The sequence below is a fragment of the Micromys minutus genome, assembly GCF_963924665.1.
Source record: "Micromys minutus genome assembly, chromosome: 9".
NCBI lineage: Eukaryota > Metazoa > Chordata > Mammalia > Rodentia > Muridae > Micromys > Micromys minutus.
Genome location: NC_137978.1, coordinates 25,083,331 through 25,096,788, shown reverse-complemented (window position 1 = coordinate 25,096,788; position 13,458 = coordinate 25,083,331). Strand labels below are relative to the sequence as shown.

At 41.8% G+C, this 13,458-nt stretch overlaps 1 protein-coding gene across 1 annotated transcript; it reads right to left on the bottom strand.

Moving 5' to 3' along the window:
• Positions 1–10,792: 10,792 nt before the first annotated feature.
• LOC308424005 (transcription initiation factor TFIID subunit 9-like) lies at positions 10,793–11,425 on the bottom strand (the record flags this gene model as incomplete). The annotated part of the gene is made up of 1 exon (XM_080920838.1): positions 10,793–11,425. One exon carries the CDS (start codon positions 11,423–11,425, stop codon positions 10,793–10,795), a length of 633 nt encoding a protein of 210 aa, XP_080776964.1.
• Positions 11,426–13,458: the final 2,033 nt, after the last annotated feature.

Here is a 13,458-nt window from a genome sequence, read left to right as displayed (position 1 = left end):
CTCCCAGGGAGCACCAATCCAAAACCCAGTCCAGAAGAGATAGACAATTGTCAGTAAAATATCAAGCCAGATCGATAATCTGAGGGATAAGGATGAGGTAGAAACATCTCTTACTGTTAGTGGTACACATTAACTGAAGAGATTCATTCAGAGGAAGGTGGCAGAAATGAGGCTCATGGCTCCCCAGGGGAAATGAATGGTGAGTACTCAGAATGAACCACACCAACAGCCAGGGCTATATTTTAGGAATTTACTCTCAACGGATAGGACTTAATATATTCAGATTATGCTCAGTTTTCATGCATTTATGGCAGAGGAACTTTGCGTGGCTTGTTAGTCCTAAGGAACTGTGAGCTTGTAAGCTTAGGTCTCCTTTAGCTGGAAGCTCCGGCAGCCAAGGGCCAGCAGAGTCAGTCATGTGAGAGAAAACACAGCCTGTATGGCAGCAGAGGAGCAACCCCCGCCCCCCACTTCTTGTCCTTTAAGTTGATGTCTTCACATATGGCATCAAGAGCCCCATTACCTCTCCCCATGGTTTAATGCTGCTTTGGTTAAACAAAATTATGTCCCACACTGTCACACTGTCAGTCTCTGCAGGAGGTACAGGACAGAGTTAGACCCAACTTCCTCAGGAAGGATCCCTCAACATTCATATCCTTGAGAATGCCAAATTGTGGACTCCTCGGCATGATACAGTAACTACCTCTTCTTCACATCCTATCATATACATCTTAGATGGCCGAGGACCCTCTGTAAAGACCTGCTCCCCTGTGACTAGTGTAAGCACACCTGGCCATTGCTTATGGACCCTCCTACCCACGTCACTTGATAATCTGGTTTCACTAGATTTCTTGGCCTGCTGTGCCAAAGCTTTCACACACACACACACACACACACACACACACACACACACACACACCACTCCCTCTCCCGCCAGCTTCCAACCCACTCTTAGCTGCAGCGTGCTTAGGGGAAATTCAATCCATATGTTTCCTCTTGTTTCCTCAGAACGCATCCAGCCATTGTTTAAAGAGGGAGACAACAGCCAAGAAGAGCCATGTGAGGCCTCCCTTGGCCTTCCAGTCTTTCATTAGGGAACAGGGAAAAAGAGGACTCTGCCAAGAACAAACCTGAAACATTCTTTTGAGTTCAGTTCAATGCCTGCACATCACATTCACACACGAACATGTCCTCAGAACTGTGGGTGGGAGGTGTTCACTGTTCAAGGACTCACATGGAAAAGGTAAAAAAAGCTTCCAGCACCACGGTCTAGCTTAGCCATGTCCACAGGGAAGCAGTTCATAGGAGGCTGTTCCCCTCTGTCACCTATGTTATCTGTGGCTACCTATGACCACTCTGACAGTAAAAATGCTCCCAGATACCAACACACAATGACGGAGAATCAATAATTTCATCTCTGTCTCAGTTATAGGAGAAATATTTTAAGTTCAGAGAGTACAAGGGACCTGCCCAGGGACAAAGAAATAACCAAAATTTCATGTGGAAACCAGGACTTCTGATTTAACATCCATAGTGCTGACCCCAATGCCTTGCATCCAAACCTTACAGAGACGCTAAGCACCTAATGTAGACTTTCTGGCTTGTTTTAAGCCAATCCTTTGAAGAGTCTTCTTTATCTACTCTCCCAGGAACATCTTGGTATTTGAAGACCTGAGGTCCCATGACGGAATACAACTAAGAGATCTTGAGTGAAATCATATCACACCAGGGCTTCAAAAAGCAGTAGTAGTCAAATAGAGGAACAGGGATTGAGGAAAAGATCACTCAGAAGCCGCCTCATCCTGGGATCCTCCACATATGCGGTCACATATACAAGCAGTATAGTTGATCCCTAGAAGTACTTACTGGCAGGAACCAGACAGAGATGCCTCCTCAGGGACTATGTTAGAGTCATATAGACACAGCTGAGCATGTTTGCAGCTAACCATCAGTCTGAACTCGAGGACCCCAATGAGGCTGCTAAAGAAAGGATCTAAGGAGCTGAAAGGGGTTGCAACCTCATAGAAAGAACAACATTGTCAACCAACCAAGCCCTTCAAAAATCCCATGAACAAAAACATCAACCGTTGTGTGCACTTTGAGAGACCTATTGATCCAGTTGCATATGTAGCTGAAGATAGCAGTGTCTGGCAGCAATGTAAGAAGAGGGTTTGGTTCCAGAGAGGCCATGTTTTCCCAATGTAGGGGAATGCCAAGGCAATGAGGTGGAGAGGGAGATCAGGAGGGAGTGCACCTTTGTGAAGGCAAATGGAGAGGAATGGGGGGGGGATTGGAGCAAGGCAGGGTAAAGCAATAGCATCTCAAATGTAAATACAGATTATCCAATAAAATTTTTTAAAAAGCAGTAGTAAGAATCTTAGTAAAAGTTAAATTTATATTAATATATTAATTCATTGAAATTTTTTTTTCTGGAAAGCAAGGTTCTCTTGAGCCTTTCTGAAGTATGTTTTTATCAAAAATTTCTTTGGCATCTTATGTGTCACATGTCTTTGAAGTGCTAGGAATTTCATGAAAACCAACAATGCCCATGTGTCAGTCTCTGTTGCTGTGAAGAACACCAAGACCAGGGGAGATTTAAGGAAGAGAGAGTTTCGTTTCACTTGTGGTTCCAGATAGGCGTCTTCACGGCAGAGTGGCTGCATGGTGTCTAGAAGAGAGAGCTGGGAGCTCACACCTTCCAGCTGCAAGCATGAAGCAAAGAGAAACCGCTAAACTGACTTTCTTTACATTCTGAAAACCTGTACCTGGTGTCACACTTCCACTAACAAAGCCACAGCCTCTCGACCTCCACCAACAGCGCCACCAACTGGGGACCAAGTATTCAAACATATGTGGGGACCATTTTTATTCAAATCATTACAGCCCACCATCACCTACTTTGTGCAGTTCTTCCCAGAGACCATCTGAGCCTTAACCAACCCTGTCCTTAAAGGAAATTTTCAGACAGCAGAAAGAGAGAGTGTTAGAGCAGAGTGGTTGAGAGCAAGAGAGTAGACGTGATGCTGGAATCTTTGAAAAATGAAGTATAGAGAAAGGCAGAAGCTGATTTCATAGCTCAATAAGCCCTCCTGGTTACACTGATTAGGGTGACTTCAAAATCAAGCAGTGTAAACCCAAGTCCAAAGTTCTACACAGCTAGTTGAGAAGTTGTTTAACTTGTGACCATTAATGGTACTAATCTATAAATCCATCTATAAAACGAGGATACACACATACATGTCTACAGATAACCTGAGATCACAATAGACTTGAAGGATCTCACATGTATGGGCCAACTTGCAGAAGGTTCCGTTTCCTACCAATGGGATGAAGCCTACAAAGGCAGGTGTGATTGGTCTGATGATCAGCCTTTCTGTTTTGATACCAGAAGACATTTTTCTCTTGAGAACAGTATGTGGACAGCAAAAAGACAGAAGCTTTAACTCCACAGGCTCAGCATCATCGAATAGTTCAAAGGAGAAACAACCTCTTGTGTCAGCCGAGAAGACTGGTCCATTCGGCTTACATACACTTTGCCCTGGGTACATGTGAAGCAAACACAGGTATGCAGGCATAGTGGACATGGCGGACATCGGTCTCTTAGCGTGCTGGTCTGTGTGTGCAGCTGCAGCCAATTATGCAAACCCAGGATTGTTTTGTTCTTTTGTTCCCAGAGAAAGGAGAGTGGATGAGGGGTTGCCCTCTTTCATCTGTCAGTATTTTTGTTTTATTTTCATTTCTCATCATAATATTTAGATAGTACTTGTAGAAGGGAAGGCGATCATAATAAAGTGGTAATCAAACAAAGAGTTCTAAGGCACGGTCACCAAACCCTCCACCCCAGAAATGCTTCATGCAGGCAGCAGGCAGCAGGAAATATGGGAAAGCGTGCTTCCACAAAGGGGAGTGAGCCGTGCCAGTCGGCAACCCTTCCAAAGCCCCCCTTATGTAAGGGATGGTATTATAAGGCAGTCAAATGTCCTGGTGGCTCCCCAGGGCCAAACCACGCTGAGAACACAAGACGACTGAAAGCAAGAACACACTTCTCACAGTCAAGAGCAAAAGTTAAGTGGCCACTAAAACATCAAATCATCACTGAATAAGGTGGCATTAAGGCTCTAATTCCAGCAACCAGGAGGCTGAGCCAGGAGGATCACAAGTTCGGGTGCCTAGTGAAACCCTGCCTTAAATAATTATAAAGAAATCTCTTAGTTAAAGAAGATAAGTATGACAATGCAGTATTTTAAAATAAAAAGATTAATTTGAAGACCCCTGTGGCACACAAAATAACATCAGTCACAAGTATACTGTTGTAAGTTCATATGTGTAACTGGCCTTCTGTGTCCTGAAAATGCACTTTCTTGTATTCCCCATCACCTCCAGCTCTTCTATTCTTTCCGTCCATTCTCAGTGATCCCTGTAAAAGCTCACATCCCAATGACTTATCATGACACCCATAGATTGGCATCTCCTATAGAAGCTTCTGTTGCAATAGATGATGAGCAACACAGAGAAGAACACCTGGACAAAGTGCAGAGCACAGGAGACTGCAGAATGCCCAGCTAAATGAAAGTATATACCACACACACCTCCTCCACAGGCCCGTCCATCATTGCAGAAGATGAGGCAGACAGTGTAAGAGCTAGAAACAGTGGCTGACCACAAGGAAATAGTGTCTTCTGCAAACAACAGGGCAACTGCACATATGAACTCACGGCAGTCATGACATCATGCAAGACCTGTGCAGTCCTAACCAACCCAACCAAATCCCAGCATGGAGAGCAAAGATTCACCCCTAGCCAAGGAGTAATTAGCAGGTTTTAATCTACTATGAAAATAAGGATCTGGCTTTTTTTAAAGAGTACATCTCCTAATGATTTGACCACACTCCAGTGGAAAACCACACACTCAAATATATTTGGGCACCTCAAATTGGCCTTGATGGGGTGGGGGAGGTAGGCAAAAAATTATAGAGTGAATCTATAAAGATCTGGGGGTGTGTGTGAGGATGATGAAAGTATATTGCATGAAATTCTCAATAACTAATAAAAATAAAAAGACTGACATATTAGTCGTCAGTTAAATATGCACTAAGTTTGCATAACACTTTAGGAAAGGTAATAATGATGATGCCTTAGTTATAAAAGCAAGGTCGGCACTGAATCCAGTAGATAGAATTGATAGAAAGATAAAGAAATGGAAGTAAAAACTATATGGAACAAGAATGGGAAATACCTGTATATATTTCAAATATGTTCTTAAAGGAATATGACTGATTGTATTTTGAAATAGAATTTCTGAATCTGAAATTTGGGAATAAGAGTGAGGCTCACAAAATATTCATTTCCATTAACTTGATTCCTTGAGAATGAAATTTCTGGCCTAATCAGTACAATAATCCACTGATGAGTTAATAGCCAAATGTGCCGCTTAATATGCCAAAGATTATACTCACAGCAATGTGTTATAACTACAGCCAAAATGTGGGAAAGAGTCAATTGTAATGAAAAAAAATCTTAAGTACGTCTCAAAGGGACACTATCCAGCAATTTAAAATGATTATGATACCCAAGAATTAAAATGATTAATGGACTATTTAAGGTAAAAAAAAAAAATAGGATAGAGTTTGTGCACCACACTCAAGAGTAGGTGGGAAGCAGTAATTAGAGTTGGTGGCTGCACTGAATACATTAACAAATAAAAACTAGACAGTAATGTAGAAACTGTCCCCCCAAAGCAATGTTTTCATTAGCTTTAAATCGATGAGTAAGAACACAAAGTTGTGTGGGTGTGGAACAGGGGATAGATCTCAGAAAAGATAGCAAAAGATGAATGTGACAAAACTACAAGGTATCACATTCTAAAAGAATTAATAAAATACAGAAGCAATTATCCTGATATTCTAAAAAATAAATAAATAAATAAAGTAGGAAAACATCTGTACAACAGCAACAATAAAACAGAAATATACAAACAGTGTATGGAAGCGCCATTACTGCTTTCAGAAGTGAAAGAAGGAGAGGCTGGAGCAGCACCTGGAACAGTCACTGGACAAAGGTGCTCAGAGAGGAGGATCCAGGAAACGCCGGCTCCACATAACAGTGAGCAGGGCATATAGAGAAGCCAATCTGTCAGTCCCCCCACTCAATTGACAGCCATTTGCATTGGCTGGACACCACAGGATAAAACACAGGCTCCTGAAAGCATCCTCTTGAGGCAGAAAGAAAGTAAGGAAAAGGATGAAAACTGGGTCTGAAGACTGAGCAGATGTCATTGGTCTTTTACTTCTATCATTGAAAAGTGCAGTTTTAAAAAACAGCTTGATAGGCAGTAGGTAGGACATCGGTTTCTATAAATGAATCACAACAAAAGCAAAACTCATTTCTTTCAGTAGTCAAATGCGATTTAAGCAGATTTCAAACATGCAACACTTCTGACACAGTATCCTAGGTGATGCTTGTGTCCAGTGCCATGAAAGATACCCAAGGGACACATCTTTGAAAACACTTATTCAGAGAACAAACAAAGACCCTAAGGGAAAATAAAGATAGGAGTTGAAGGCAGCTGGATTATGTAAAGTATCTTTTAATCTCCTGAATTAATTGTTGCCTCCAAGGCTCCATTTGCTAACCTAGACCTATGCCTGGAAGCTTCTAGCCCCTGTACAATCTTCTCTAGGCACAGAATGCTTTCATATTACTACTAAATAAACTGACCCCTTCCTAGTTCTTCTTGAACTGTCTGGTTGATTCAACTCAGCTGTCCTGGCTCAAACTCCTCCCCAAGCTGAGTGATTTAATCTGGTTTCTCACAGCCTCTCCTGAGTTACTCTGCTTGGCCTCAGACTAACTCTAGCAATCTGTTCTTGTCTTCTGACTTCTCTTTCTCTGGCATTAAAGGTATGTCCTAAGGACATGTCTAAGGGACTTCTCTTCCCATGATCTAGAGATAGTAGCAGGTGGTGGTGATGCAGAAGTGTACATTTCTTCATTTCTGATGCTGCATTTGTCACAAGCCTGACCAGGGCTCTCAGCAGAAAGAGAAAGTTGGTACCCCAGGCAAGGAGTGAGTCTAGCTTGTTCTCTCTTCAACCTGTCTCTGTTCAGTTATCCCCAAACTGCCTCTTTCTTCTCTCTTTGCACTGCTCTTTTAAGCAGCTTCCCTTCCTTCTCTCTCTCCTTGTGAGAGCTGGGTATGTTATCTTCTGTCACATCTTTCTCTGGTTTGTCACTTCATCTGTCATTCAATTAGACATCACTTTCAAGCACAGGTGCATCCTTCTACAAACTAACTTGGCCTTTCTTGTTTGCACTAAAGTTGTGTTATAGGGGCATGTCTGTAGTCCAGTCAGAGAGTGCTAAGAGTGAGCCATGCCACAACTAGAAACACTTTTTTTGTAAATAACACAATCTTGGGGTTCACAATGTGATCAGATATCATGCAACAGGATTATATAATACAAGAATGCAATACTGAGCACTTTAGCTGTCCCAAGTACTTTACAAGTATTAACTCAATAAATATAAGTCCCGTGGAGCATATATTATCATTATACCCATTATACAGATATGCTAACTGGGAGCAGGGAGAATAGGCAAGTGACTCAAAGCTGTATAGCTAGTAAGTGAATCATCTGAGTTTTGGGCAAACAGCTCCACATGCAGAGCTCTTAGTTGCTATGCCCTTCGTGAAGACTACATGGTAGAAAAGAAACTAGAATTGAGCCTATAGATGAATAACCAGTGACAGGGGTGGGGAGGTGTGAAAAAGAAAAAAAACATACATACACACACACACACACACACACACACACACACACAAAACAAAACAAAAAGAAACCTAGTTAAGATCACTCACGGCCAAGGAAGTAGCATTAAACAAAAACCCCAAGGAAAACCAAAGAGGTTCTTTAAATGACATTCTCATAGAAAGGGGTCTAGAACTCAGTCATGGGTAGATTGAATGGAATCCTGATTGCAACCATGAAATAAACAGGATCAAGTTTAATGTTTCTCATGGTCTTCAGGATCACAGACAGATGTCTGACTCAACTGCCCAGAGACCTTTCTCCCATAGGGCCTGAAGACAGAAGATGGTGGTGTGTATGGACATGTCCCTTCATTTTTGATGCTGTATTTGTCACAAGCCTGACAAGTGCTCTCGGCAGAAAGAACAAGTTGGCACCGTAGGCAAGGAGTGGAAATGAGCTTCAGTGACAGCTTGGTCCTGGACACAGAGGACAGTGTCCATGTCTATGGAACAGGTCCAGGTAGCAAGAAGGCTCATGGGAGCTCATGAAAGCGGGGCAGCAACATCTCAAACATAGGGAAAAAAACCAGCCCAGGGCCCTAGTGAGGACCTACAGGCAGTTAAGAGAGCCCCAGCTAGAGCAGCCCTGAGAAGGTCCCCCACACTCTTTTTCCAGGTTAGGCTGATCAGATCTTCCTGACACGTTCCTGTCCTTCAGTACCCACATCACAGAGCACTCTCAGGCTCTGCTATAGTTGGTGTGAAAAATCCCCTCTGTCTCAAGACAGGATGATGGGTGAGTAGAGGAAAATTTAAGTGCCCCCAGAAGTGTTCAGAAACATCAGAGTAAAAAAAAAAAAAAAGAAATAAAATATATGCCAGGCAGGTCATGCTTGTCTGTATTCATTTTGCATGGTTTCTTTCATGTAAATGTACTATTTGGGTAGTATTATGAGTGAGAATCTCATTTGCACTGAGTTGGCCGAGTTTGGGCTTCCTGCCCTCAGGACCACTAGGGCACTTCAAACCAAGAACAGGATGTTAAGTGTGGTTTCTGTCAATGAGCATCGGCTGGGCCTGTAGTTTGAATTCCCCGGACTTCCTGACTGTTTCATCTCTATTCACTGGCAGGTGGCAGAGACACTGTTCTGGCTCAAGCAAGGCACCCCACTCTCCACTTGCCACAGTTTACCTAGATAATAAGTTAGGCTGCAACAGCTTATAGAACAGCTCTTGCCAGAGTAAGATGGCCAGTTCTCACCTGGGTATCAGACCTGAGAATGTAGAATGAACCACTTAGGGGTACATGGACTGAAGGTAGGTGACTCAGGTTCTCATAAATGGGACAATAAATACCATGCATATGTTGTTGGATATTTGAGAATAAAAGAAAATTTAAAAGCCAGTGGAAATATTAATGACTCACTCATAGGAAAGCACCCATATACACACACATGACCATGCTCACATGCATGCACACACATGTACGCACATACAATCACAATGCCCTTACACACACACACATACACATGGGTTTCCTTTACTAAGAAATATTACAGACTAAATAAAAATATGTACTGATGTTGTGAGACATACTTGAATAATTTCATTCTATTGGTCTTTTATTTCAACTATTATTTTTTTATTTAAACTGTTATAAATGTTAAGCAAATGCTTTCAGTAATCACAGGCTCTCACTTAACACTGTATACATAATAGTGACAAATGCCAGAAGGTTCCATCTCTCCCCCAGTAAGTCTTATATTCCAGTGAAGGAATGAGCATTAAAAAAGCCAACCAACCAACCAACCAACCAACTAACCAACTAACCAACTAACCAACCAACCAATCAAGCAAAATAAATCTGATAGATACTATAAAGAAAAAAAGAGGAAACACTTGTGAAAAGGCAATCAGACCTTCAGGAAAGTCCATGGATGTGATGTATGGCATGTTTGAGCTAACATCTAAACACCAAGCAGGAGCTGGCTGGCTGGAGAATGGTAGAAACATTCCTAGTAAAGAAGACATCATGAAGCAGAAATGCACTTGGGAAAGAAGATGTCCATGTTACTGAAGAGAAGGAAGAAAGGACACTTTACTGGTTGAAGAGATAGAAGGAGGAGAGCCATAAAGTACCCTTAGGACATCTGAGGGTCTGAAGTCTATTTCAGCTGCACTGGGATTCACAGAAGAGCTCTAAGGAAGAGGAGATTCTCGCCTTCAAAAACAATGAACCCGTTAGGAGACAATAGGCTGTGGTGGCTTCTGAGTATGGTGGCCTCAAAGGCTGTGATAAGTTGGAGCAACGGGATATAAGGATGAAGAGCAAAGTGTTTGATAACTCATTGATGTAGGGAGAGTGAGAAGGTCAGGGACAAGTGTCAAGAGCTTGAGTGTGAGCAGAGGGCCTGCTGTTACTTTGTTTCTTTGTCACTTAGTTTTTGGGGTTATAATTACTTCACTTCCTGTTCCCTTTGCTCCACCTCCTCAACTCTCCTATATACCTCGTCTTCCTCCCTTTCGATTTCATGGCTATGTGTGTGTGCGTGTGTGTGTGTGTGTGTGTAGCATAGTGTATATATACATACACATACATACATACATATACACACAACCTGATTATACGTTGCGATTATATTTGTATGAGAATAGCTGCTTATTGCTATTTAGAAGTTGTTATGAGGAAGTCAACATCTGACATGTGCAGAAAACCTTATATGTAATGCAAATGCTTAAATGTCACACTCAAGAAAGGTGCAAAGAACCCACTGGCACAAAATTGGAACTAATATTATGGGGATAACAACTGATTTTCTGAGTGAATTTTTTTTATTGATAAATGACAAGTTTATTTTTTATGCATAAAGGGAGAGATGAAAAACCATTACTAGTTCTAGTAAAACCGAACATTTCAATCCAAAAGCATAGTAAGTATACTTATTAAACACCACTTTCTAAAGTACAGCTTTAAAACATCGAACATGCTTTCAGTACAATGAATCCAAGACCAAGAATACACGTTTCATGCATCAAGGCTAGATTACAAATTATCATAGTCATCATCATCATCATCATCATCATCATCGTCATCATCATCATCTTCACGTTTTCTTTTCAGTGCATTGGCTGACTCATTGGCTGTATTTTGTGATACCATATTAATAGTAATAAGAATTTTTTTGGACCCAATTAACGATGGGTTAATAAGAACATTCTGAACTGCCGATGTTGCAGGAATGGAAGCTTTGACAGCAGGGGACTGAGAAGCAGGCATCTGCACTGTAAACCTCTGCCCCGTGAGGGACATCGGAGTGCCTACTTTAGCTGAAACAGACATGGCCTGTGGAGTTGGTGTGCCGAGTGTGGGAGTGCTCGGCCTACTAGAAACTGAACCAACACTTAGCCTTGGAACAGTTATTTTTCCTGCAGGAGTAGGTGCCTTTTTTTGTAAAGACTTAAGCCTATAGTTTGGAGCAGTTAAGCAATATCTATCAGGAGGCAATCTAGGACCTGAATATGACTTGATCAATGGCAAAGGGGTTTGATTTCTTTGTCTTGCAATATCTATAACTCTTGGCTCATATTCTGTAATCCCCATATCCTTCAGGATTTGTGCCATCATCTGTGCATCTTTCGGCATGCTCTTGGGAGACGCCATCTTGCCAGACTCCATGATACCCGCTGATCAGACTTCCCGAGCTAGATCTCCCACATTAATGTACTTCAGGCCTGATCTGGATGCAAGTTCTTTGCCTAGTGTGGTTTTTCCAACCCCTGGTGTACCGGTGAACAGGGTGTTCGGAAGCTTCATAGTCCTCCTCCGCATGCAGCCAGCGCCTCGGCTCACGCACCTGCCCAACGCACTCTCCAGGGAGGAGTCGGAAAGACTTTCTGAGTGAATTTAAGACTCACTTTAAGGAAGGAAATACAAGCTTGGTATTGAAAACCTCAAACCCATGTTTGGGAAGCTCTTGGTCCCCAGAGGTCGATCACTATAGTTATTTTACTAAATAGACTTACTGTCAAACTGCCTTCTAAATGCATATCCTATACCAATAAATTAGTGTAGCTCTCAGACCTCATCAGACGAGTTTCTTCATGCAGTAAATAGTGGTTAATGCAAAAAAAAATATTTCCAGCTGGTCGAAGTGTTTAGAATAAATAACTGTGGGGTGCTCAGCTACAAATGCACATCTACCCACATCACAGCCTTCCCAAAACTCAGGAACTATGGCAGAGAAGGAGTGGAAGGGTTGTAAGGGCCAGCCATAAGGAAGAAGCAGGGCCAAGCAGTGTCTTCTGGAATGGACGAAACAGCTTCACTCATGAGCACACAGCAGACATGGCCGCCTGTGCAAAGAAAAGCCAATCGATATGAGGCCCCTCCCTCACCCATGCCCAATAGACAAGATGATGGTTTCTAGAGGAGGAAGAGTCGATTTTCTTAAGGACATGGCTTCTGGTATGTCAGCCATGATTCAGTGGAGGAGTTTAATACACAGCAGTATATGGACAGGACACGTTGGAGTTGACAGGTTATTAAATGTAAAAAATAAAGAGTTCAGGAAGTTGGATGGTGAGCGGACAAGTGGGAGTGGATCTGGGAGGAATTAAAGGGAGGACCTATGGGGAACATGACAGATAATATGCTGAGTGAAAAATGCCCAGCACTCAAAATAAATCTCAAAATTACACCATATATATATATATATATATATATATATATATATATATATATATATATATATATATATATATATATATTTGAATTCTCAAATAATTAACAAAAATATTTACTTTTAACAAATAATAAAAAGAAAAAGAAAAAGAAGAAATAGAAGGAAAGTCTTCTGGGAAGAGGGCCAGCTTTTTAAGTGGGAAGATTTATGTGAAAAATAGCTACAACCGTGCCACAAAACTCACTGATGACGTTTACACCACTGTCACCAACACGTCCATACCCAGGACCTGATGGGCTCATGTCATCCTTCATTGGCTAAAGAAGAATAAATTGACACAGACATCCCTGCTTCTTCCTCATGTACCTGAGGTGAGTCAGAAACAGTATTTGTTCCTTGAGTTTACAAAGAAGGGAAACATTTGTATAGCTATATGATTTGGGCCTTTTGCATTTTTTCATTGTACTCCTATGAGTTTGAAAGTAACATTGGTTTGGGAAAAGTCCATTCTGCATTTGTCTCTGCCCCACCCCCTGCCACTAGCACAAGACCTAGCACAGGGAGGTGCTTAATGAAAGGTCACTAAATAATAATACTCAGCAGAGCGTCCATGGCAGGAGAGACAGATAAATAAAGTCAAGCTTCTGCCCTAGAGATAGTCACAGGCATAAATCTGAAGGAATAAAAACATACATATACATGCCTGTATGCTGTGTGATAAATGTGTCCAAATAAATATATATAGTCCTTCTCCCCAAATCTGAAGTTAACAGACTGCAACCAAACCCACATGTTTTCCAATCTATAAGCATTTGCAGGCTTGAAATCTCCAAAGCAGAAACCCGAAGGCACAAAAGCATATTAAAGTACAGTCAGTGGAGTTCCTTGAGGTGACCAATAAATACGGACTGAGCCTTTCCCTGGCCCTACACATAGTCATAAATCCCCATTTCTTTTCAAGAACTTCTACATTTGATCAACGGTGCAGGGTGATGTCTAAACCAGGCCATTTGGAATATGTGATTTT